The 26,866-nt window shown below is 53.1% G+C and overlaps 1 protein-coding gene and 1 long non-coding RNA gene across 7 annotated transcripts in view; one reads left to right on the top strand and one right to left on the bottom strand.

The window, feature by feature from the left end:
• PRKAR1B (protein kinase cAMP-dependent type I regulatory subunit beta) overlaps positions 1-26,866 on the top strand; it is a 176,940-nt gene that overhangs the window by 44,153 nt on the left and 105,921 nt on the right. For all 6 annotated transcript variants that reach the window (XM_003819707.6, XM_003819706.3, XM_057302798.2 and 3 more), the window contains exons 3-4: positions 3,140-3,310; positions 6,543-6,634. In XM_003819707.6, the coding sequence (XP_003819755.2) occupies positions 3,140-3,310; positions 6,543-6,634 (263 nt within the window). The remainder of the gene's footprint in view (positions 1-3,139; positions 3,311-6,542; positions 6,635-26,866) is intronic.
• Positions 3,317-6,618, bottom strand: LOC117980857 (uncharacterized). The gene is made up of 3 exons (XR_004672326.3): positions 6,517-6,618; positions 6,293-6,378; positions 3,317-4,556 (listed from the first exon to the last, which is right to left on the bottom strand). It is a non-coding gene; the product is annotated as an uncharacterized LOC117980857 (long non-coding RNA).

Below are 26,866 nucleotides of genomic sequence, written 5' to 3'. Positions count from 1 at the left end.
ATGTCCACCACCCACAGGATGGATGGCGGCTGGCATCCCACTCTGGTCTGTGGGGACCCTTCACTCATGTCCACCACCCACAGGATGGATGGCGGCTGGCATCCCACTCTGGTCTGTGGGGACCCTTCACTCATGTCCACCACCCACAGGATGGATGGCGGCTGGCATCCCACTCTGGTCTGTGGGGACCCTTCACTCATGTCCACCACCCACAGGATGGATGGCGGCTGGCATCCCACTCTGGTCTGTGGGGACCCTTCACTCATGTCCACCACCCACAGGATGGATGGCGGCTGGTATTCGGCAGGAGCTCCCACCCATGTCCCAGTTTTAACAGGCTGGGGAGACAGTCATTTGTTTGCTGGAGGTTCCTGGAACAGGAGGAATGGCCACAGAGTCCGCAGGAAGCCAGGGCGGGCTGGGGTCTCAGACTCCTCTCCTGCATCCTCTACCTTGGTGTGATCTGGTGATCACCTCACCCACCTGGACCGGTGCACCTGGCTGACTTTAAATGGCCGATTCTCAGAAATCCTTGGGTTCAATATTTGGAACCAATAAGCAAACCATTTGCTTAAAGGGATGGTTTTTGAAAGTCAAGGAAGGGGATACCCAGACAGGGCTGGTGGCACCCCGGCCTTGGCATTCACGTGGTGTCTGCATCTGTCAGACCCCAGGACCCCAGAGCTCCTGTACCCCTGGAGAGTGAGCATCTCAGAGCCGTGGTCTCAGCCTTGTCACAGGTGGGCACGTCTGGGTCTTGGGATGTCAGAAGGCATTGGTAGGGAACTTGACCTGGTTGCCCCTGAATTCCTCCTCCACCTCCTGGTCCATGACGCAAGGCCCTGCCTGATAGGGCCACCATCTTTTTCCGGGAAGCTCCCGAGCTGTGGGGGACCAAAGCCCTCAGAGGACCGGCAGGAAAGCCAGGGGATGGATCAGGGTGAGGCCGGGAGGGAGAGCGAGGGCCTTGTGTGCCTGATCTGTGTGAGGGGTTGGGGGCCGCACCCACCTCGAGGCTGAATAGGGCATGAGTGACCAAGGTGAACACTCAGGACATGTGAGCCAGCATTGCTTCTGCACACAGAGCCATTCATATCTGTTAGGACAGGTTGAAATCTCTTTTCCTTAAAACAATTTTTTTTTTTTTTTTTTGAGACGGAGTCTCGCTCTGTCATCCAGGCTGGAGTGCAGTGGCACGATCTCGGCTCACTGCAAGCTCACTCCCAGGTTCACGCCATTCTCCTGCCTCAGCCTCCGGAGTAGCTGGGACTACAGGTGCCTGCCACCACACCCAGCTAACTTTTTGTATTTTTAGTAGAGACAGGGTTTCACCGTGTTAGCCAAGATGGTCTCGATCTCCTGACCTCGTGATCCACCCATCTCGGCCTCCCAAAGTGCTGGGGTTACAGGCGTGAACCACCGTGCCTGGCCAACAAATTTTTTTTGAGATATGGTCTCACTATGTTGCCCAGGCTGGTCTTGAACTCCTGGGGCCAAATGATCCTCCCTAAGTGCTGGGATTATAGGCGTGAGCCACCACACCCGGCCAGAAGCCACCACACTTGGCCTGAAGTCTCTTCTTACTACGATGCCAGGGACATGTGTCTTCATTTCCCCTCACAGATGAGTCCCGGTGAGGTCAAGCAACTTACTCAGGGTCACACAGCACTCTAGGAAAGGAGTGTGCTCATCTGTGGTCCCTGTGAGCTACCCGGTGTGGCCTTAGGACGAGGACTGAGCTCCTGGGCTCTCCAGGCTGCCTGGCCCTGCTGATTCCTGACTTCTCCTCTCCCTCCTCCCTGCTCCCTCCTCCCTTCTTCCTTCCTCCCTCCCTCCCCTTACTTCATTCACCCTTTTCCCAAAGAGGCAGAATTGCAGTGAGAAAGGGGCTCAGCTCAGGGCCCGGTGTGTCCTCAGACCACAGAGCCCCCTGCCTCTGGTACTAAGCCCACCTTTGAGGGTGGTGGAGGTCAGTGTTTAGGCTGCAGGTTATGCAAACACAGGTCCTCCAGGTGCAGGAGGAAAGGCACATTGGCCCTGGTGGGATTGAAATGCCCAGGCTGGCTAAGACCATGCCGGATGCATGAGGTTTAGAGTGGCTGAAGAGCTGGGGACAGTGGTCGAAGCACTTGTCTGTGGGCAGGAGCAAGGTCTGCAGTGGTGGTGCATCCTGCCATCCACAGCTCAAGGCAGGGTCGGCTTCGGAGCAACCCCAGCCCACGTGGAGGACACAACCATGGTCGTTCCACGGTGACTCGGGGCTCAACTTCCAGTCCCCTCCTCCCAGCAGACCTCCAGATGCTTGTCATCTCAGCCTCCATAAACCCCACGCCAGTTCAGCCTCTCACTCACTTTAAAAAGCAAATTAAAGTTTTAATTTTGAGATAATTGTGGATGTACAGGCAGTTATAAAAATTGCCTGGAGAGCCTCACCCACTTTATTTTTTAATGTCTCACAAAACTGGTACATACACAGAAATGTTGACAGATTCTTAGGAACTGCAACTTTAGGTGAACCCACTTACAGCTAATTCTTTTTTTTTTTTTTTTATAGAGACAGGGTGTATTAGTCCATTTTCATACTGCTATAAAGAACCACCCAAGACTGGGTAGTTTATAGAGAGGTTGAATTGACTCACAGTTCTGCATGGCTCGGGGGGCCTCAGGAAACTTATGATCATGGCAGAAGGCAGCAGGGGGGAAGCAGAGCCGCTTCTTCACAAGGCAGCAGGAAGGAGAAGTGCTGAGTGAAGGGGGAGGAGTCCCTTGGAAACCCATCAGATCTTGTGAAAACTCCCTCACTATCACGAGAACAGCAAGGGGGAAACCGCCCCCATGATTCAGTCGCCTCCACCTGGTCTCTCCCTGGACAAGTGGGGATGATGGGGATTACAATTCAAGATGAGATTTGGTGGGGGACACAAAATGAGATTTGGGTGGGGACACAAAGTGAAATTTGGGTGGAGACAGAAAAAGAGATTTGGGTGGGGACACAAAGCCTAACCGTATGTCCAACTCCTGAGTTCAAGCGATCCTCCCACTAGTCCTCCCACAGTGCTGGGATCACAGGCATGGGCCCTGTGCCTGGCCGGGACAGCCAGGTTCTTACTTCCTTTCTGTGTTTGCCTCTCCCACACAGGAAGAAAACAGGCAGATTTTGGCGCGGCAGAAGTCAAACTCACAGTCGGACTCCCATGATGAGGAGGTGTCGCCCACCCCCCCGAACCCTGTGGTGAAGGCCCGCCGCCGGCGAGGAGGCGTGAGTGCCGAGGTGTACACCGAGGAGGACGCCGTGTCCTACGTCAGGAAGGTGAGGCTCACGGGTCACGGGGTTCCTGTCCCCAGGCCTCGGCACGTGGCTGTCACCTGTGAGCTCCCTGGAACCCCACGGGGCACCCTCATCCTCCCGGGGGTCTCAGTGTCATCCTGGTTGGAGGGAGGACTATGTGGGTGATGGCAGAGGCAGTTCTGGGTGGGCTTGGTTTGCTACTGTCTTTGCCAGATGAGCTGAGCTCAAATTTATGGGAGCAGCTCTGTGTGGGGTCACTGCAGCTGCATGGCGGCCTTAGGTTCCTCACAGGCTCAGGGAAGGGAAGGGACTCGCTGGCATCCAGGTCCTTGGAGTCAGCAGAGGCTCTGTCCTGGGCTGTGTGCCTCCCATGCTCCTGCAGCCTCTCTGGTCTCTCTCTTTTTTTTTTTTTTTTTTTTGAAACAGAGTCTTGCTCCGTCCCCCAGGCTGGAGTGCAGTGGTGCGATCTCAGCTCACTGCAAGCTCCGCCTCCCAGGTTCATGCCATTCTCCTGCCTCAGCCTCCCGAGTAGCTGGGACTACAGGTGCCTACCACCACACCCAGCTAATTTTTTGTATTTTTAGTAAAGACGGGGTTTCACTGTGTTAGCCAGGATGGTCTCAATCTCCTGACCTTGTGATCTGCCCGTCTCGGCCTCCCAAAGTGCTGGGGTTACGGGCGTGAGCCACCGTGCCCAGCATCTCTGGTCTCTTCTTATACAGGCACGAATCCCATTATTCAGGGCCCTTCTCTCATGACCCCATCCAACCCCAGCCACCTCCCAAAGGCCTCTCTCCAAATACCATAGCATGACTGGTTAGGGCTTCCATATGTGAATTTCTGGGGAGACACAAGTCAGTCCCCAGTACCCTCTTAGCCATTTCTGAGTGCATGGTTAAGTGGCGTTAAGCACATTCTCATTGTTGTGGAATCGTCACCACCACCATCTCCAGAACCTTCTTACCTTGCAGAACTGAGACTCTATTCCCTAAACACGCACACCCCATTCCTTTCCCCAGTACTTAATACTTTTATAATCAGCTAATTAAAGCTAGCGCAAGCATTGTTAAAAATTTATTAGGGCACTCCACCTCTGGGGTCTTCCTCCCCAAGACCCAGAACTTCAGTCTAACCACGAGAAGAACCTCAAATAAACCTAAATTGTGGGACGCTCCGCAGAATGCCTGACCAGCCCTGCTCACGGCACAGGAGGAGAGTGTGAAGAACTGTCGCAGACCGGAGGCCACGGGGGAGACAGGACGGGGTCCTGGGACAGAAAAAGGCCATTCAGGCCAAACAAAGGAAGAACAGATTAGGTGTGGAGCTCAGTGTCTGTCATGTATCGACATGGCCTCCCCAGTTGTGATAAATGCATCATAGGATGTAAGGTAGTAACATCAGGGAACCTGCAAGGTGCACGAGAATGATCTTTGCAATTTCTCTGTAAATAGAAAGTATTTGAAAACAAAACATTTATATGTATTTTTTTGAGACGGAGTTTCACTCTCGTTGTCCAGGCTGGAGTGCAATGGCATGATCTCAGCTCACCACAACCTCTGCCTCCCAGGTTCCTGTGATTCTCCTGTCTCAGCCTCCTGACTGGCTGGGATTACAGGTGCCTGTCATCATGCTTGGCTAATTTTTTTGTATTTTTAGTAGAGATGGGGTTTCACCATGTTGGTCAGGCGGGTCTTGAACTTCTGACCTCAGGTGATCCACCCGCCTCAGCCTCCCAAAGTGCTGGGATTACAGGTGTGAGCCACCACGCCCAGCCAACACTTACATTTTTAAAAGTCTGTTAGAACTGGAGTGGCTTTTTAGGAGATTTCATTGCTGTCTCTCAAAGACGTCTGCACAGGGGCTCTCTGCGTTACACGCAGCACACCTAAGCCTGCGTGGTCCGCAGTTGCACCTGGACAGACAGGGACTTCCCAGGTGGCCCAGGCACAACAGGAGGTCTCACTGTGGCCCGAATGACCTTCCTGCGTGGTTTCATTTTAAGCGGGGGATATCCTGGCATCTGAAATGTTCATAGTGCTTCTCATTCATCCAGAGAGGGAGTGGGGAATTGTTGATCAAAGGGTGCAGAGTTTCAGACAGACAGACAGACGGGAAGAATGGGTTTTGAGATCTTTGCAAGGTGGGGTGACTGCAGCCAGTAACAGTGTACTGCATACAGGCACACACTACATGACCACGTTTTGGTTGTTGACAGATTGCATATATGTGGTCCCGTAAGATTATGATACCATATTTTTTACTGTACCTTTTCTCTGTGTAGATATGTTTATTTGTTTATTTTTTTGAGACAAATTCTCCCTCTGTCACTCAGGCTGAAGTGCAGTGGCATGATCTTGCCTCATGGCAACCTCCACCTCCCGGGTTCAGGTGATTCTCCTGCCTCAGCCTCCTGAGTGGCTGATTACAGGTGCCCACCACCTTTCCCAGCTAATTTTTGTATTTTTAGTAGAGACGGGGTTTCACCATGTTGGGCAGGCTGGTCTCGAACTCTTGACCTCAGGCGATCCGCCTGCCTCGGCCTCTCAAAGTGCTGGGATTACAGGCGTGAGCCACCGTGCCCGGCCTGTGTAGATATGTTTAGATACACCTAGCATTGTGTTACAGCTGCCTGCAGTGTTGAGGATGGCCACATCCTGTACAGATTTGTAGCCTAGAGCGATAGGCTCTATCATGTTATAACCTCAGTGCATAGTTAGGCCATACCAGCTAGGCTTGTGTCTGTTGCTCTGTGATGTTCGCATGATGATGAAATTGCCCATGATGAATTTCTCAGAACGCTTCCCCATCATTACGTGACACGTGACTGCATTTCAAAAGTAACAAGAGGCTGGGTGCGGTGGCTCACACCTGTAATCCCAGCACTTTGGGAGGCTGAGATGGGAGGATTGCTTGAGCTGAGATGTTTGAGACCAGCCTGGGCAACATAGTGAGACCTCATCTCCACTAAAAATAAAAAAGTTACCCAAGTGTGGTGGTGCATACCTGTGGTCCCAGCTACTTGGGAGGCTGAAGCGGGAGGAGCACCTGAGCCCAGGAGGTTGAGGCTGCAGTGAGCTGTGATCAAGACTCTGTTTAGAAAAAAAAAAGTGGTGAAATACACATTAAACTTCAAATTGCATATTTGTACCATTGCCTGATAACAGCAGGCTGAGGGTGGAGTAGGGAGATTTCAGGCCGCGTCACAGCATCAGGCCAGGGTGGCTCACACGGTGATGTGTTGGCTCCGCTTCAGGTGATTCCCAAGGACTACAAAACCATGACTGCGCTGGCCAAGGCCATCTCCAAGAACGTGCTCTTCGCTCACCTGGATGACAACGAGAGGAGGTAGGCAGACTCGTCCCCCGCCCTGGCATCACCGCCACCCTCCTCGGCCTCCGGGAGGTGGGCAGGTCCCGCCACTTGCCTGGGCATCACTGCCTCTCTCCCCGGCCTCCGGGAGGTGGGCAGGCCCCGTTGCTTGCCCGGGAATCACCACCGCCCTCCTTGCCCTCCGGGAGGTGGGCAGCCCCCGTTGCTCTCCTGGGAATCACCGCCGCCCTCCTCGGCCTCCGGGAGGTGGGCAGGTCCCACCACTTGCCTGGGCATCACTGCCTCTCTCCCCGGCCTCCAGGAGGTGGGCAGGCCCCGTTGCTTGCCCGGGAATCACCGCTGCCCTCCCCGGCCTCTGGGAGGTGGGCAGCCCCCGTTGCTCACCTGGGAATCACAGCTGCCCTCTCCGGCCTCCGGGAGGTGGGCAGCCCCCGTTGCTCTCCTAGGAATCACCGCTGCCCTCCCCGGCCTCCGGGAGGTGGGCAGCCCCCGTTGCTCTCCTGGGAATCACCGCCGCCCTCCCCGGCCTCCGGGAGGTGGGCAGGCCCCGTTGCTTGCCCGGGAATCACCACCGCCCTCCTTGCCCTCCGGGAGGTGGGCAGCCCCCGTTGCTCTCCTGGGAATCACCGCCGCCCTCCCCGGCCTCCGGGAGGTGGGCAGGCCCCGTTGCTTGCCCGGGAATCACCACCGCCCTCCTTGCCCTCCGGGAGGTGGGCAGCCCCCGTTGCTCTCCTGGGAATCACCGCTGCCCTCCCCGGCCTCCGGGAGGTGGGCAGCCCCCGTTGCCCTCCTGGGAATCACCGCCGCCCTCCCCGGCCTCCAGGGAGGCTTTGCCGTTTCTCTGACTCACGGGCCATGGAATACGGAACGCTCGGCGCCAGGAGAAGCGTGTCACAGCTCTCGGGAAACGTGGGCTCACCACGCAGGGGTGGCTTCCCGAAATACTATGCTGCGTGCACCTGCCCTGCTGCCGAGCTGAGTCCCTGCTCTGGGAAGGCCCGGCTGCCTTCCTCAAATACCAGGTCTGGATCTGCGGTTCCCCCGCGCGCTATACCTAGGCAGGCACAGGTGGTGTGATTACCGTGGGCTTCGTGTTCCGGCCTCTTCCGCGTGCATGGATATACCTTGCCGTTGCTAAGCTCACAGCCTCGTGGGGGAGATGGGGCCGGGATGTACCTTTCCCGCGGCTCCTGCCTGTGCCGGGAGCTCGGAGGCCTGAGGCAGGAGGTGACAGCAGATGAGGTGCAGGGTGGCAGTGAGGGGACAGAGGAGGTCAGGGTTATTCAGGGAGAGGGCCGAGTGTGAAGGGGCTTGGACGCCATGTGTGGGGATGTTCATCATAGACATAATTGGAAAAATTGGAAAATTTTGAAAAGATTGAAAGCAAAAATGTCTCCATCTGATGCCTAGGGATGATCCTTGGGGATATTTGGGGGACAGGCGTTAAGGATTGCCCTTGTGCACAGATCCCGTTGGTAACAGCATCTCATTCTACCCTGTCTTCTCATACTCGGGGCGTCCTCAACACCTTTCCATGCCAGTAAGCGTGCTGCAGTTGTCTGTGCTGTCAATTTCTATGTGAATTAGCTGTTTTCCTACTGCGGCTGTTTGCATTTTTAAAATCTCTATTATTATTATTATTTTAGACAGAGTCTTGCTCTGTTGCCCAGGCTGGACTGCAGTCGTATGATCTTGGCTCACTTCAACCTCCGCCTCCTGGGTTCAAGCGATTCTCCTGCCTCAGCCTCCTGAGTATCTGGGATTACAGGATCCCGCCACCATGCCCGGCTAATTTTTGCATTTTTAGTAGAGATGGGTTTTCACCATGTTGGCCAGGCTGGTCTCGAACTCCTGACCTCATGATCCACCTGCCTTGGCCTCCCAACATGCTGGGATTACAGGCATGAGCCACCGCGCCCGGCCTGCATTTTTAACTTTATGAACATTGGGTGGTCATCCTTGTGTTTTCATCTTAGAGTACTTGTTCGTTTCTTTCTTTGAGATAAATTCCTTGATGTGATCAAAGGATGTGTAACATATTGAAAATTCTCTCTTTTAAAACAATTTTTTGACAAATTATAATTCTTTATTAGATTAACTGAGCATATTTTGATACTAGTTCTATATAAAATCTAAATGACCTCCATATGTATAAAATACAAAGAGAAAGTATCTGTTTCTCCCCCTCCCGGAGGGCAACGGTGTGGTGGTCTGGTGGGGGCTCCAGCCGCCCTGTGTGTTTGCAGGCGTGTGCCCGTGAGTGCAAGTTCCCCCTCCTGGAGGGCAACGGTGTGGTGGTCTGGTGGGGGCTCCAGCCGCCCTGTGTGTTTGCAGGCGTGTGCCCGTGAGTGCAGGTGGGGACCCTGGGAACACACTAGACGCGCTGTTCTCTGCTGTGCTCCTCGCCGGTGATGGGGTGATAGGTCTAGGAAGTCCTTCCGTATAAGTACAGATCTAATTGTTGTGCGTATCTGCACAGCGTTCCATTGTAAGAATGAATCAGAGTTTATGAACTGCTGCCTTTGCCAAGGTCACGTGGGAGGCTTCTGATATCTCCGTGCTACGATGTTTCTGTGAGTAGTGACGCTGTGGTTAGGCAGGAGACTCCTGGTATTCAGGTTGCTGGGTCAGAGATTGGCCTGTGAAGATCCCGATGGGTGTTGGTGTGCGTGTTTTTAACAGGCTTTTGATACATTTTGCTGGAATCTCACTCAGAAAGGGTGGCAGGGGCTATGCAGAGGAGTGGCCTTCAAGGGCCTTGGCACCCAGCCACTCACATCATGCTGAAATACCCTATCTTATCCAGAGCATGTGGCTGGTTCAGGCTGGATACTTTGGGTCCAGGGTGCCCAGTTACCCCAAGCAGGAACACCTGTTGCTTCTGTGGTTGAGCAGTGGTTAGAGTAGCTGAGGATGGCTGGGACAGCTGTGTGTGGCTGGAGTATCTGGGTGTAGCTAGAGTAGCTAGGCATGGATAGAGTTAGCTGGGCATGACGAGTGGCTAGATGTGGCTAGAGTAGCTGGGTGTGGCTGGAATAACTGGGTGTTGCTGGAGTAGCTGGGTGTGGCTAGAGTGGCTAGGCATGGATGGAGTAGCTAGATGTGGCCAGAGTAGCTGGGTGTGGCTGGAATAGCTGGGTTTGGCTGGAGTAGCTGGGCATGGCTGCCTACTCGAATAGCTGAGTGTGGCTGGAATAGCTGGGTTTGGTTGGAGTAGCTGGACATGGCTGGAATATCTGGGTGTGGCTAGAGTAGCTAGGTATACATGGAGTAGCTGGGCATGACTGGAGTAGTTAGATGTGGCTAGAGTAGCTGGCTGTGGCTGGAATAGCTGGGCATGGCTGGAGTATCTAAGCATGGATGGAGTAGCTGGGCATGACTAGAGTAGCTGGATGTGACTAGAGTAGCTGGGTGTGGCTGGAATTCAGGATTAGCCTGGACATGGTTGGAGTAGCTGGGTGTGGCTGGAGTAGCTGGGCATGGCTACTCCATCCTGGGAGGTGTCCAGGCCCCCCAGGATACCCACGACTTATTCTCTGGGACCTGGATGTGTCATCTTGAGTGGCAGAGAGGGACTTTGCAGATGTGATGAAGTGAGATTCGAGGTGGGCGGGTGGCCCTGGGTTTCCCAGGAGGGCCCTGATGCCATCACTTGTGCCTTCTAAGGGGAGGCAGGAGGAGATGCCACACACAGAAGGGGAAGAGGCCATGCAACACAAGGCAGGAGTTGGTGAGATGTGGCACAGGCCGAGGAGGGCCGCAGCCACCTGAAGAGACGAGGAGGGGCCTGCCTGGGGCCTCTGGAGGGTGTGGTCCTGTAGCACCTTGATTTCCACCTGCTGATCCCGGATCTGGACTTCTGGCCCCAGAACTGCAGAGACGATACGTTTCTGTTGTTTCAGGACCTGCTGTACTTGCTCACAGCAGCCCTGGGATACGCGCACAGAGGTGTCTGTCTGGCAGTGGTGAACCTGGTCACCAAGAGGAGTCAGATACTGAAGAGCTGAAGACTATTTTTTTTTTTTTTGAGATGGAGTCTCACTCTGTTGCCCAGGCTTCAGTGCAGTGGGGTGATCTCGGCTCACTGCAAGCTCCGCCTCCCGGGTTCACGTCATTCTCCTGCCTCAGCCTCCCAGGTAGCTGGAACTACAGGCGCCCGCCACCACGCCTGGCTAATTTTTTGTATTTTTAGTAGAGATGGGGTTTCACCATGTTGGCCAGGATGGTCTTGATCTCCTGACCTTGTGATCCACTCTCCTCGGCCTCCCAAAGTGCTGGGATTACAGGCATGAGCCACCGTGCCCGGCCGAGCTGAAGACTATTTTAACTTGAATTTATTTTAACTTGAATTTAAACATCAATTTACAATGCAATTGAAATGTCGTTTTTGAACGGATATTACGTTCACCGGTTGAAAATTCAGTTTGGAAGATCACGAAGGGACCCTGAGGAGGAGAGAGCCCTTTCTGGTCCCAGCCGCGCCTTGCTAGAGCCTCTGCAGCTCCCTCTTTGCAGACAGAGTCAGCCCTGAAGCGGGAGGTCCCTGGTCCACAGCTGCTGGCCACACAGACCAGCTGTCCATTCTGTGTGTTTTTTTTTTTTTTTTTTTAAAGACAAGGCCTTACTCTCTCACCCAGGCTGGAGTGCAGTGCCACCATCATAGCCCACTGCAGCCTCGACCTTCTGTGCTCAAGTGATTCTCCTACCTCGACTTCCTGAATAACTGGGACTGCAGGTGTGCACCACCATGCCTGGCTAATTAAAAAAAAAATTATTTTTTCTTTTTTTGAGATGGACTTTCACTCTTGTTGCCCAGGCTGGAGTGCAGTCGTGCAATCTTGGCTCACTGCAGTGTCCACCTCCGGGTTCAAGCGATTCCCCTGCCTCAGCCTTCCAAGTAGCTGGGATTATAGGCATGTGCCACCACACCCAGCTAATTTTTGTATATTTAGTAGAGATGGGGTTTCACCATGTTGGCCAGGCTGGTCTCGAACTCCTGACCTCAAGTGATCCGCCCGCCTTGGCCTCCCAAAGCTCTGGGGTTACAGGTATGAGCCACCACGCACAGCCTTAAAATTTTTTGTAGAGACAGGGTTTTGCCATGTTGCTCAGACTGGTCTCGAACTCCTGTCCTCAAGCTATCCTCCTCCCTTAGCCTGTCAAAGTGTTGAGGTTACAGGTGTGAGCTACTGTGCCCGGCCAAGCTCTTCATTCCTAATGCAGCTTCAAGTCCTCAGGAAAGGATGGTGACTGATGAGGCCGCAGTCCAGTGTGGCCCTGTGAACTGCTCTTTTGTACCGACTGGAAGGGGGTGCTCTGGTTAGACAAAGCCCTGTGGACATACAGCTGGGCTTCAGCCATGCTCACCTTTCATAACTATGGGTATCAAGTCCTGGTCCTGTCATCTGTAGGCAGGAAACAGGAGACAGATCACAGACCCATGACACTCTTGAATGGTGGGGAGGGAGTTCCGAGGCAGAGGGGTCGTGATTTGGGCAGCCACCCTAAACATCGGCTGCTGTGCTTACAAGATTTATGTCTGTGTTCTGGGCCTCAGTTTCCAGATAGGGCCCAGCAGGCGGCTGGTCTGCATTCAGCTCTTTCAGGAATGGGCTGCAGGACGAGGAGTCCGGTCTGGGTGGGCACATTTATTATTATTATTATTATTATTATTATTATTATTACTATTATTTTGAGGCGGAGTCTCGCTCTGTCACCCTGGCTGGAGTGCAGTGGTGTGATCTCGGCTCACTGCAACATCCACCTCCCGGGTTCAAGCGATTCTCCTGCCTCAGCCTCCCCAGTAGCTGGGATTACAGGAACACACCACCATATCTGGCTAATTTTTGTATTTTTAGTAGAGATGGGGTTTCCCCATGTTGGCCAGGCTGGTCTCGAACTCCTGACCTCAAGTGATCCTCCTGCCTCGGCCCCCCAAAGTGCTAGGATTATAGACATGAGCCATCGCGCCTGGCTATTATCTTTATTTCTAGCAACGGTAATGATGACCATCCAACGTTTTCCTTTTCTGGCTCAAATATTCCCACATGTGGGAACAGTGCAGTGGGTGGAGCACAGCTTTGCACCTGAATTCAAAATTGGTTCAACAAGGCCGGGTGCGGTGGCTCATGCCTGTAATCCCAGCAGTCTGGGAGGCTGAGGTGGGCAGATCACTTGAGGCCAGGAGTTCCAGACCAGCCTGGCCAACATGGTGAATCCCCATCTCTACTAAAAATACAAAAATTAGGCTGAGCACAGTAGCGCACGCCTGTAATCCCAGCTACTCAGGAGACTGAGGCGGGAGAATTGCTTGAACCCGGGTGGTGGAGATTGCAATGAGCCGAGATCACTCCAGCCTGGGCGACAGAGCGAGACTCCGTCTTAAAAAAAAAAAAAACAAATTCGGTTCCACAGAATTCCACAGAATTTAAGACGACAAATACTTCCAGAGCATTCATTGTGTGCCAGGCTCCGTGCAGGGTTCTGGGAACACAGTGGGGGTGGGGAACGGGTGCTGTCCTCATGGGGCTGGCTTTTCTGGGGAGCAGGCAGCACACAGTCATGAAGCACATACATTTTTAGAGATGGTGTGTGGTGAAGGACATTGAGAGAGACCTGCACGTCATAGAGTGGGATGGCTTCATTCAGGATGGGCAGAAAGGTGAGAGCCAGCACGGCTGTTCCAGGCATGGCACAGCTGCAGCAAAGGGCCTGGGGCCCGTTCCAGGCATGGCTGGGGCAGGGGAGAGCTGGTGAACACATGGTAGGACAGCTTTGTTCATTTCAGCAGGAACCTGCTGCCTGTAGGGGTGCTGGGGCCACAAGGAACAAGGCATCACTTGGAGGGTAGCCAGGAAAATGGAGATCTCAATATCCTCCTGGGATTCAAATATGTGTCTTAACCTGGGCCGTCCTCGGTCCTGAGCCCCTCTGCTGGATGCTGTGGCGTGGGGGAGCTCAGAGGCCGTCCTCGGTCCTGAGCCCCTCTGCCGGATGCCGTGGCATGGGGGAGCTCGGAGGCCGTCCTCGGTCCTGAGCCCCTCTGCTGGATGCTGTGGCATGGGGGAGCTCAGAGGCCATCCTCGGTCCTGAGCCCCTCTGCTGGATGCTGTGGCGTGGGGGAGCTCAGAGGCCGTCCTCGGTCCTGAGCCCCTCTGCCGGATGCCGTGGCATGGGGGAGCTCGGAGGCCGTCCTCGGTCCTGAGCCCTTCTGCTGGATGCTGTGGCATGGGGGAGCTCAGAGGCCATCCTCGGTCCTGAGCCCTTCTGCTGGATGCTGTGGCATGGGGGAGCTCAGAGGCCATCCTCGGTCCTGAGCCCCTCTGCTGGACGCTGTGGCGTGGGGGAGCTCAGAGGCCCAGGCCGCCTAGCTCTTGGGCTCAGCTATCAACACGGGCTTCCATGTTCATGGAGGCACAGGCTTGTCACCGCCTCAGCCCAGAATTGTCATATGTCACAGGTCAGCATGGGCCATGGACTGGTCCCCTGGCCTGGCGTGGTTGCAGGGACGCTGGGCAGAGTCATTCCCTGGGTGCCTAGGGAGGAGGAATATGAAGTGGGGTTTCATGAACTTGTGGCTCCATCTCATTTCCAACATCTGTCCTCCCTGCATGTGCAATGTTTACATCCAAACCCTAAAAAAATGGCACGTGGGGCTGGGCGCAGTGGCTCACGTCCATAATTCCAGCACTTTGGGAGGCCAAGGCGGGTGGATCATGAGGTCAGGAGATCGAGACCATCCTGGCTAACACAGTGAAACCCCGTCTCTACTAAAATACGAAAAAAAATTAGCTGGGCATGGTGGCAGGAACCTGTAGTCCCAGCTGCTAAGGAGGCTGAGGCAGGAGAATGGCGTGAACGTGGGAGGCGGAGCTTGCAGTGAGCTGAGATCGTGCCACTGCACTCCAGCCTGGGCGACAGAGCGAGACTCCATCTCAAAAAAAAAAAAAAAAAAAATACGGCACGTGGACCTGCCCACCAGCCTTCTCTCTCGCTCTTGTTTTCATTGTGGCAAATATATATCACATAAAGTTTGCAATTTTAACCTTTTCTTTTTTTTTTGAGATGGAGTCTCACTCTGTCACCCAGGCTGGAGTGCAGTGGCGCTGTCTCGGCTCACTGCAACCTCCGTCTCCTGGGTTCAAGCGATTCTCCTGCCTCAGCCTCCCGAGTAGCTGAGATTACAGGTGTGCGCCACCACACCTGGCTAATTTTTGTATTTTTAGTAGAGATGGGGTTTCAGCATGTTGGCCAGGCTGGTCTTGAACTCCTGACCTCAAGTGATCCACCCACCTCAGCCTCCCAAAGTGCTGGGATTATGGGCGTGAGCCACCGCACCCAGCCCATTTTAGCCATTTTTAAGTGTTTAATTCAGTGGCATTAGTTACATTCACAATGGTGTGCTGCCATCACCACTCTTTGTTTCCAATATTTTTAATCATTCCAAATGGAAGCCCCACACTTATTCAGCAGTCAGTCCTATCACCCCCTCCTGGGCCCCTGATAACCCCAATCTACTTTCTCTTTCTATGAGCTTGCCTATTCTAAATATTTCATGTAAGTCATTATGGGACTTAAATGAACCGTGATATATGACCTTTCGTGATGGGCCCTTTCACTGAGCACAGTGTTTTCAAGGTGCATCCACAGCATAGCATGTATCAATGCTCTCTTCCTTTTTCAGGGCCGAGTAATATTCCGCTCCACGGCCACACCCCATTTGTGTATCCATTTGTCTGCTGATGGACACTGGGTTGTTTCCACCTTTTGGTTATTGTGATTAGTGCTGCTGTGAACATGGGTGTGCAGGTGTCTGTTTGAGTCTCCTGGGCAGATGCTGATGGATGGAATTGCTGGGTCGTATGGTAGTTCCATGTTTAGCTTTTTGAGGAACCACAGATTGTGCTTCCCTTCCAGCCTGACTGAACTCAGGGCCTCCCATTCCTTTCTGTGCCCTCTTGGTGGCAACTGCGTTTCAGCTAAACTCCTCAAATCCTTTCTGGGCTCCTCCCCAGCTCCCAGGCTCTAGGTAAGTTCAGTAAAGCTCTTATTTTAGGGCTAGCCTGGACCCTGAGTGTGAGCTGAGTCAAATGATATCTCTGGGCCATCCCAGCTGTTTATGTCCAGTGCTGGATCCTGTGCCCTTGGCCCTCAGAATCAGAGCGACATGCGCCCTCCATCTCTGACCCCTCTGGATCCGAGAGCTACGCGGACAAGAAACAGAGGAAGCAGATGGTTGGCTTAAAAACTCCTCTTTGTAAGGCTGGCTTGAAAAGGAAGCTTTTGCACAGGGCGTGTGTGTCGGTTTCAGCTCTTTTGTTTTGCACACAGGAAAACTCACTTTCCATATCGAAGCCCCAATGGGCTCCTTTTTCTGGCCACGGTCTCTAAAGAAACAGGCTGATGGCTCAGGAAACCGGTTCCAGAGGGAGTGGGCAGGGGAGGGATTGTCTCTGGACCTTTCACGTGATGTCTCCCCTGTGCAGCATCCAGATAGTTTGCTTTTTCCAGTTTACTAGAAGCTGAGCTTCATAGCTTTGCCTCTGCTCAGCTGTGGTTTGGCGAGCAAAGCCAAATTCCTTCCAAGTTTACAGGGCGTCTGGCACACCACTGACTTTGAGGCTGCCTGCTCTTCTTCTCTCTGCTTCCCCGCTTAGGAAGAGTGCGGCAGAGAATCCTTTGCAGATGCATCCACCTGCAGGGTGTGCACACCTGCTGGCCTAATGACCCCTCTGTCCAAGTTCAGGTTCAAGACAGATATCCCCATCATCACAGGCTGTGTGACTTTGCTCTTGTCGATCGGTAACAGTGTGGGAGATACGTAAGGTTGTGCGAGAGATACGTAAGCTTGGAGAAGGGTAGAAATTATGTTTAAGACTTTGATTTAAAGGAAGATAGTGCAACATGGTTGTGAGGGAGGCTGCAACTCCCCCAGACCGCCTGCCTGTCTTTCTAGGATGGTGGTATTGCTAGTTGGCCTTGATCGAAGGGTTTCCCTGGGCCTTTGCACAGGATCCTGTGAGAGGCATACTGTCAACCTCACAGCCTCAGTTTCCTTCCCTGTCCTTGTCCAAGGCCCCACAACTCCTCAGGAGCAGAGCTAGGGTTCGAGCTTGAGTTCTTGGGCACCTAAGCCTGTGCTCCCTCCCCTGTGAGGACACATCACCTGCACCTGCCGCTACCCTGCCTGCATGGTGAAGGAAGATTGAGAATGGGTGATTTAGGCATTGCCAGTGAGCAGGATCCATAGTGTCCTGTGGTGAACTGCAGCTGCAGGGAGACAGCTCAGGGGTGAGACAGGACCAGGAGTTCCCATCACACAGGTGTTGGGCTGGAGGGGTCTTATTCCCAGGCACGCCTATGCACACAGTCATGCACACACAATCTCACTCAGATACCACAGAATTTAAGGTGTGTTTAAAACATCTTTTGGAAGGAGAGAGTTGTGGATGTCATTTATAAGTAATAACATTCTCTGAGCCTCAGTTTCCTCTGGTGTCAAATGAAGATAATAAAACCTACTTTGAGGTTGTTGTGAGAATATAAAGCAGGAATATCTATGTGTGTACTGTTATCACCATCATCATTATCATCACCATCATAGTCATCCCCATTACCATCATCACCATCCCCACCATCACCATCATCACTGTCATCATCACCATCACCACCACCATCCTCATCACCACCACTGCCATCATCATCATTATCACCACCATCATCATCACCATCCCCACCATCACCATCATCACTGTCATCATCACCATCATTATCATCATCACCATCATCACTGTCATCATCACCATCATTATCATCATCACCATCCCCACCAACACCATCATCACTGTCATCACCATCATTATCATCATCACCATCATTATCATCATCACCATCATAGTCATTACCATAGTCACCATCCCCATCACCACCATCACCATCACCTTCATCACCACCACCATCATAATCACCATTCACATCATCACCTACCATCATCATCACCACCACCACCACCACCATCACCATCGTAGTCATCACCATAGTCACCATCCCCATCACCACCATCACCATCATCACCATCTTCACCGTCATCACCATCACCATCTTCATCACCATTATTTTCATCACCATATCTTCATCTTCACCATCACCATCATCTTCACCTTCATCATCATCATCACCACCATCATCATCACTGTTGTGGTCATTGTCATCACCATCTTTCTGTGGCCCTTTGGCTGTGTGGCCGTGGAGTCCATGAAGGTACTTCTTCTGGATGGTGCCTTGCCCCTTGGAGGCCAGCCCAGCTATCCAGACAGACCCCGCAGTCAGGCCCCACTCAGTACTTGGTCTGAGAAAGAGGCTGGGGTAGCCTTGAGTCGTTCTCTGCTCCACCCTGGGCCTGAGTTGGTGAATAGGCCGCTCCGGGCCTCCCAGCACCCACAGTCAGCAGGAAGATCCCTAGGAGGCCACCTTGTCCCCACCTCACTGTACTGAACAGAGCTCTGAGACCCAGTGAGAGGGGGCCTTGGCCTGTTGCACTGACCCACACAGCAATTGTCCAGCTGGGGCTGGAGTGGGGTGTCCTTATCCCCTGGGACGGCACCTGCACAGCCCCTCTGCAGAGTTGAGTAGCTCCCAGGGCAGGCCCCAGGGTGGTGGTAGGTGCAGCCTTCTCACCTTGCGTCAGCTATTGGAGCGAAGCAGATTCGGCATCCTACCTGGGGTGCCCGGGGCAGTTACGCCTCGGCCAGGGACCTCAGCAGCCTCAGGAAGCAGCCCCGCGTGCTCCAGAGCTCTCTGATGTGCCAGGACCATGAAGGCTGTCCCTGGAGGGTGTGTCCCAGGCCTTGGGGAGCGAGGTGGAGGCCCTTGGGTTCTATCCCGGTCCCTTCCCGGCTTTCCCTGATTAGGGCGCCTGTAGGGGGAGCATCGCTGAGCTCCTGGGAGCCGAGAAACGTGATAATTGGGCGGCTCCGTGTGTGTTTGTGTTGTGCGTTGGGCCTCCGGCGGGGACCTCATTACTGGAGCTGCCAGACGGGCACAGGCGAGGGCACCTCACCCTTGAGGCGGCCTTCCTGGCAGCGGCTCCAGCTCCCTGCTGCTTTAATTAAAACAGGCCTCTGGCTTGAGCAGCACCGCTGGCCTGCGCAGCTGTCTCTGTTATCTGTCGCTGTTTCTCTTCCTCCCACCCGCGTATCTCTGCAGTCTGTTTTTCCACAAATTGGCTCGGATCCTCAGGTGATGGGAAAAACAAGCCCTTCTGCTGAATTCATGGGCAGCTGAAGGGAGCTGTCTCCTGGCTTCTCCGAGCCTTCACGGCCCCCTCTCCCCATTCTGGCTTGGGCTTTGGGACTTTCTGCTTCCCTTTCGGGCAACATTAAAAAAACAAAATTAGCATTTTGGAAAATGCAGGGCCTCATCCGAGGAGATGCTTAATGGCTTGAACATGCAAAGAATTTGATTTCCATTTGCAGAAAGCCCAGCTGGATCTCAGCAGAGGAGACCTTGAGGTTAGCAAATCAGGGTCCACGTGAGCCCGGGAGGCTTTAGAAGCTGAATTCAACGGAGGCTGAAGCCTGGGGTTTGAAGCTTGCATCAGATGATGTATGCAATGGCCAGTCCCTGGGCCATGGGCCTCAGGCATGTTGTCTTTCTAGAGCTCCCCCGTGGCCCCCGAGGCTGCCGTTTGGCAGGGGAGGCAGAGAGAGGTTAAGCAGGCTGCGTCGGGCCACCCAGCTTGGAGTAGAAGCTGGGACTTTGACCTGGCTGGGATGTGGCTGCTTGGGGCTGACTTGCCCACCGTGAATGCACACACAGCTCATTAACCTGCCGGGAAAAGACAACAACCTTTTTAAGAGAACAGTCATTTTCCACACGCCTAGCGTTTTCCAGCTAATAACAAGTCTCGTGGCCTGTGCCTGGAGCTGCGGGGCAGTTGCAGCTCTCCGTGGAGCCTGTTTCAAAGGGTCTCCAGGGCTGGCGCTATCTAATACCACAGTGACAACAAGCCCTCTTGCTTTGTCTGATTTGTGAGTGGAGAGAAGAACCTCAGGTCTTTCTTACCACTTCCCCCAGGTGATCATGGCCTGCGTGGATCTTGTCTGTGGTCCTGGCTGTTTGGTGCCCTAAGATTTTTGTTTTTGTTTTTTTGAGACAGTCTTGCTCCGTTGCTCAGGCTGGAGTGTAGTGGCACGATCTTGGCTCACTGCAGCCTCGACTTCCTGGGCTCAAGCGATCCTCCTGCCTCAGCCTCCTGAGTAGCTGGGGCCACAGGCATGCACCACCACACCCAGCTATTTTTTTTTTTTTAGTTTTTGTAGAGACGGAGTCTCGCTGTGTTGCCCAGGCTGGACTTGAGCCTCCTGGGCTCAAGCAATCCTCTGGCCTCAGCCTCCCAAAGTGTTGGGATTGCAGGCATGAGCCACCACACCCAGCAGCTGCTGTAACATTTTGAAACTTGTGGAATTTGGTGGTGTGTGGTCTCCGGTGCCACAGCTCCTGACCCCTAGCCAGTTCACGTTTTGTCGTCACTGACAAGCCCCTGCAGACCTGGGGGCTGAGATGCTGCACGTGGCCTCTGCCTCCAGCACCCAGTATGTGGATGGGGACCCGAGGCCCAGAGAAGGTGCAGGAAGGCCCACTGCCCGGGGCAGGGAATGGGGCTGTCCTTCAGATGGAGGGTGCCAGGGCAGAGGCTGTGTTCATGCAGGCCTGAGGCTAAGCCCTGGTGCAGCACTGGCCACTGTGCTGTGTCGGGGACCACATAGCGACCAGAAGGAGGGATGCGCCAGCTTTCACACTCCGACGGACGCCATGGGTCCTGGCATGGCTCCATTCTTGAGCCCTGGTCACTAAAAATAGCCCCGTCGCCTGCCAGCGGGTGTGAGGAATTCACCAGCTGGCTGGGGATGGGGGTCTGTGGAGAGAGGCCAGGCGAAGGGAAGGTTGCGTGGGGAGGGCCCTCCATGGAGGGGAATGTAACCGTCGAGCTGGTCCTGGCCCTATGGGGCTCCTTGTAATACGAAGCATCTTGTCAGCAATTTGGTGACCCTGTTCCCACTTGTTGGGGGGGACCCTGAGGCTCAGAGACAGCGGGGGGCTTGCCCAGGTCACACGGTTTCCATGGGAAAGATCAGCCCTCCTGAGACGAGGCCCTGCACGCCCACCTGTCTGCTCCCTGCAGAATGAGGAAGCCACTCCGATTCGGGAGGCTGTTGTAACTCACGCTCCCTGAGTTCTGCTTGGGGTCAGGTGTGTGGCTGAGAGCTGTGAGTGTGCTGTCTCGCTGTCCTGATGGCAGCCCTGAGGGCACGTGGTAACACTGTCCCCAAGTTCCAGGTGAGGATCTGACACACGGAGAGCTGTGGCCACCTGCTTTGGGCCACCGCTGCTGCCCAGACCACCACATGCACCCTGGTTTGACCACGGTCTGTGTAGGGCCAGGACCCTGGGACACAGCCGTCCCCTCCCCTCCTGACCGAGAGCCTTTGCTTTTCTAGTAGGGACCAGTATTTTAAAAGTGAATGGGCCGGGCACGGTGGCACACGCCTGTAATCCCAGCACTTTGGGAGGCTGAGGCAGGGGGATTGCTTGAGGCTGGGAGGTTGAAGCTACGGTGAGCTGTGATTGCACCACTGCTCTCTCCAGCCTGGGTGACAGGGCAAGACCCTGTCTCAAAAAGAAAAATAAGTAAAAATAAACACACATAAATAAAAAGTGGATTATTGTCCGGTTGTCTCATGGGTGTGATAGTTGCTGCTAGACCACTGAGGAAGTGACCGATTCTTCCCGCGGGTGGGCCCTTGTTCATCAGACCCAGTGAAACTTCAGCCACATCCACAAGGGTGGGCGGGATTTTCCAGGCAAAGAAGAGGGGGGACTAAGTTCCTGAGTGTCTTGGGGCCTCTTTCAGGACTCTGTCTTGTCTGTTCATTGAACACTCTTAGATCTTTTCTGGGTTTCAGTCTGTTTGAAAGCATCAGAAAATGTTAGGAAGGAAGAGGGTGATGAACTGGGTGGTGCTTCTGGAAGGCCCCTGCTGTGGCCGCTCCGAGGGTGAGAGCCTGGGCCCCAGGTGGTGGGGGGAGCTTTGGAGGCTGGGGCCCAGGACTCAGCATTGCTTGGAGGGTGTCCCAGGAGACTTGCTCAGACTCTCCTGTGGGTGCCCGTAGGACTGGAGGGGAGCTCAGGCATGGGGAGAGTAGGTATTTGGACCCGTTGGGGTGGGGACCTGTGGCACTGGCGGGAGAGTAGGTATTTGGATCTGTTGGGGTGGGGACCTGTGCCATGGGAGGGAGAGTAGGTATTTGGACCCGTTGGAGCGGGGCCTGTGGCACCCGGGGAGGTGTCGAGAGGCAGCAGGCTCACAGACTTGGGCCCCATCGAGCTATGGTAGACGGGAACTCGGTGGGCCCATGTCCCCGGGGAGACTGAGCAGGGAGGTGATGCCAGGCCTGGGTGGAACCAGAACCCGGAACTTGGAGCCGGGAGAAGGCTGGGATGGGCTCGTGGGCTCCTCCCCTCTCTGCAGGAGGGAACTGTCCTGGGGAGGGGAGTCGCTTCCCCACTGACTCCGAGTAGGGGATGGAGAGCCCAAGGCAGCTGCACCTCTCTCCTGCTGGGAGAGCCTAGAGCCTTTGTCACTAAAGGGAGAGAGGCCACTGGCTCCTCGTGCCTCAAGGGCTCAAACATTTTCTGCTCACTGGGGAGATCTACAGGACTGGGGGCAGCTCCTCCTCCCCCTTCTCTTCCTTAACATTACATTTTTTTATTGTAATAAAAATCTGGGAGTCTGGGCCAGGCACAGTAGCACAAACCTGTGGTCCCAGCTACTCCAGAGGCTGAGGTGGGAGGTTGCTTAAGCCCGGGAGGTGGAGACTGCGGTGAGCCGAGATCGCGCCACTGCACTGGGCGACAGAGTGAGACTCCGTCTCAAAAACAAAAACAAAAACAAAAGCCCTCACAAGGCCCGTGCGTCTGGACGTGCAGAGCTGTGGCGGAAGCAGCCTCTTGCTGTCCTGCCGGTGTCCACGGTCGCGGCCTGGGGTTTCCTCCCTGGGCTGGTTTTTGCAGCTGTCGTCTTTTTGCCTCACCAGTGTTGTTGTTTCTCCTCTCCCCGTTGGCTCCCAGCTCCCTTCCTCGCAGCTGCCTGCATGCGCAGAATGTTCCGGCTCGGGACGGCGTGTGCGGCCACCATGTGGGTGCCCTCCTCTCCCCCTTTCATCGTCACTTCGGTGCCTGTGGGCTGAATCATACGTGGCAGTTGGAGGTGCTCCACTAGGATGGAAGCTACACTCACTTATTCATTCAACAGGTGTTTAGTGAGCATCTCCTTCAGGCCAGACCCCGCCCGAGGGGTTGAAGATACTGCATGCGCAACACAGACCACCCCCTACCGTACCTGGCTTTACTGAGCTTTTTTCTAATGGAAGAGACTATGAGTAAATGAAATAAATTGTTAGAATATAGGATGAGGCAGTGAGAGGTGCCAAAAAGAAACACAAGGTGGTGCAGGGGGTGGGGATGCAGTTTTGGTAGAGACCAGCCTCTTAGGATTGTGTCTCCTCATGGTTTGTGAGCCGTCCTGCACATCTCCGCAGAGTGTCTGTGCTGTGTGTGTGAGGTTTTTATTTGCCTGGTGTCATGAGACCCATGTTGGTGACTCTTTCTTAGCTTACAAATGACTGCGAGATAATATTTTTTTAAAAACATTAGGCCAGGCACGGTGGCTCACGTCTATAACCCCAGCATTTTGGGAGGCTGAGGTGGGTGGATCACTTGAGGCCAGGAGTTTGAGACCAGCCTGTCCAACATGACAAAACCCTGTCTCTACTAAAAATACAAAAATTAGCCTTGCATGATGGTGGGTGCCTGTAGTCCCAGCTACTCAGGAGGCTGAGGCAGGAGAATCACTTGAACCAGGGAGGTGGAGGTTGCAGTGAGCTGAGATTGCACCACTGCACTCCAGCCTGGGCAACAGAGTAAGACTCTATCTCAAAAAAACCCAAAAAACAAAAAACATTTTATTGTGGAAAACTTCAAAAGTATATGAAAGAAGAGTGGTTTTCGTGAGCCGCCGGCTTCCATAGCACGAGGTCATGTTCAGGCTGCTCTCATCTCTCTTCCCTCCCACGTTCTCCCGACCCTGATCTATTTTGAAGCAAACCTCAGCCATCAGATCATTTTGTCTGTGAATATTTCAGTGTAAGATGCTAACTTTGTTTTTTTCTGAGACAAGGTCTCACTCTATTGCCCAGGCTGGAGCACAGTGGTGCAGTCATAAATCACAGCAGCCCCCACCTCATGGGCTCCAGTGATCCTCCTGCCTCAGCCTCCCTAGTAGCTGAAACTACAGGTGTGCACCACCATGCCTGGCTAATTTTTAATTTTTTTTGTGGAGATGGGGGTCTCGCTATGTTGCCCAGGCTGGTCTTGAACTCCTGTCCTCAAGCAGTGCTCCCTCCTTGGCATCTCAAAGTGCTGGGATTACAGGTGTGAGCCACCGGACCCCGCCAAGTTGCTAATTTTTGATCTAGTTTCTTGTCTTCATAATCACATCACTGTGGATAGGTGAGGTTGGGGCAGCACATTCGCCGTCCATATGCTGGCTCACGGAGCTGCTGTCTCGGCCTGTGTTTCTGACGTGGGCCTTGCTTGTCGGGTTTGCATTTCTCTCTGCATTTAATTGGGAGCCTCTTTAGAAGGTGGGTCTGCTTCTGAGCTTCTTTCTGCTGCTGCAAAGCTGGGCTCAGTGGGAATTACGCAAGCCTCGCTGGTTCATGAGGAGGTGGAGGCTGTGAGAAGAAATGAAAGCACCCCTGAGCCCAGACAATGATTTTCTTCTTGTTTTACAAGCCTGTTGCTGAAGACTTGACATTTTCTGCTTTACGTCTTGTGTGGTGACAGCTGGTTCATGCTTGTCCTTCAAAAAAAGCAACAGTTGCTAAGAGTCCCACAAACAAAGATGTGCTTTGACTCCCAGGAACAGCTGTGGAAGGACAGGGTGTCCTGTCAGCTGCTACGTCCAAATATTCAGACTGCCCAAAACGGCGCCTCAGCCCCTGGCGCCGCTGGGTACTGCCCCCCATTCCTGTCCACCACCCCCATAGCTTTGTATTTTCTAACGGTGAAAAAATGCCTTCTTACTTCTTGACCAGAGACACGAAGTCCTCTGAGTTAATTGAGTCTAAATATGGGGTATTGAGGGAGAAGAGGTCAGCATGAATCATTCGCCCATTCATTCATCCATCCATCCATCCATCCATCCATCCATCCACCCATGCACACATTCACTCATGCATCAATTCCTTCATTCACCCATCCACACATTCACTCATGCATCCATTCATTTGTTCACTCATTCATTCATCCATCCATCCATCCATCCGTCCATTCATCCATCCATTCATTTATCCATCCATGCACACATTCACTCATGCATCAATTCCTTCATTCACCCATCCACGCATTCACTCATGCCTCCATTCATTTGTTCACTCATTCATTCATTCACCCATCTATCCATCCATCCATCCGTCCATCCACACATTCACTCATGCATCCATTCATTTGTTCACTCATTCATTCATTCATCCATCCATCCATCCATCCGTCCATCCACGCATTCACTCATGCATCCTTTCATTCATTCACCCATCCATGCATTCACTCATGCATCCATTCATTCATTCACTCATTCATTCATCCATCCATCCATCCATCCATCCATGCATTCACTCATGCATCCATTCATTCGTTCACTCATTCATTCATTCATTCATTCATCCATCCGTCCATCCATCCATGCATTCACTCATGCATCCATTCATTTGTTCACCCATTCATTCATTCACCCATCCATGCATTCACTCATGCATCCACTCATTCATTCATCTATCCACACATTCACTCATGCATCCATTCCTTTGTTCAGACATTTATCCATTCATTCATTCATCCATCCATGCATTTACACATCCATCCACTCATTTGTTCACCCATTTATCCATCCATTCGCTCATGAATCCATTAATTCATTCACCCACTTATTCATCCATTCACTCATTCATTCATTCATCTACGCATTCACTTATGCATCCATTCCTTTGTTCCCCCATTTATCCATTCATTCATCCATCCATCCATCCATCCATTCCCTCACTCATCCATTAATTCCCCCCTTATCCATACATTTAGTCATCCATCCACACATTCACTCATTCATCCATCCAGTCATCCATTCACTCATTTATCCACTCATTCATTCACCCACTTATCCATTCATTTATCTATCCATTCATACATTCATTTCTTCATCTATTCATCTAGCCAGTCATCCATTCATTCATGCATCCATACATTCACCCATGCATCATCCATTCATTCACCCATTCATTCATTCATTAGCTCATGTATCCACTCATTAATTCATCCATCCATGCATTCACCCACCCATCCACTAATTCACCTATTTATCCATCCATTCAGTCACTCATTTATCCATTCATTCATTTTTCCATTCATTCATTCACCCCTCCACACATTCACTCAGGCACCCATCCATTCATTCACCCATCCACTAAATCCTGGTTGGATCTCCTCTGTGCCCAGTGCTGGAAATCGTGCTCACAGATGTAGACACAAGTGGGAGGAGAGCCCAAGGAGAAAATGACTTTCTGGGGAGGTGGAGGTGGATCTTTGTCTTTCAAAGGCTCATAAATGGATTTTTCTGACTCAGTGAGAAACCCAACCACTTACGCGGGGGCAGACCTTGTATCCCAGAGAGCAGCCTCACATGCTGTCTCGTGTAACTCCCCAATGGACCCAGGAAGTAGGGGTGTCATTTGCTCTGTTTCACCCAGAGGGAAACTGAGGTTGGAGAGACTCACTCGGGGCATGCTCTCATCAATCAGGGAACCAACTCTGAATCATACGTGGCAGTTGGAGGTGCTCCACTAGGATGGAAGCTACACTCACTCATTCATTCAACAAATGTTTAGTGAGGATCTCCTTCAGGCCAGGCCCTGCCCGAGGGGCTGCAGATACAAGATGCACAACACAGACCACCCCCTACCATACCTGGCTTTACTCAACTCTTTTCTAATGGAAGAGACAATGAGTAAATGAAATAAATTGTTAGAATATAGGATGAGGCAGTAAGAAGTGCCAAAAAGAAACACAAGATGGTGCAGGGGATGGGGATGCAGTTTTGGAGGGGGGCCTGGAAAAGCCATGCTGAGAAGGGAAGAT

This window comes from Pan paniscus, chromosome 6 (genome assembly GCF_029289425.2).
Source record: "Pan paniscus chromosome 6, NHGRI_mPanPan1-v2.0_pri, whole genome shotgun sequence".
NCBI classification, from domain to species: domain Eukaryota; kingdom Metazoa; phylum Chordata; class Mammalia; order Primates; family Hominidae; genus Pan; species Pan paniscus.
Note: the sequence above shows the minus strand (reverse complement) of the source record. Positions and strands in the feature narration are given on the sequence as shown.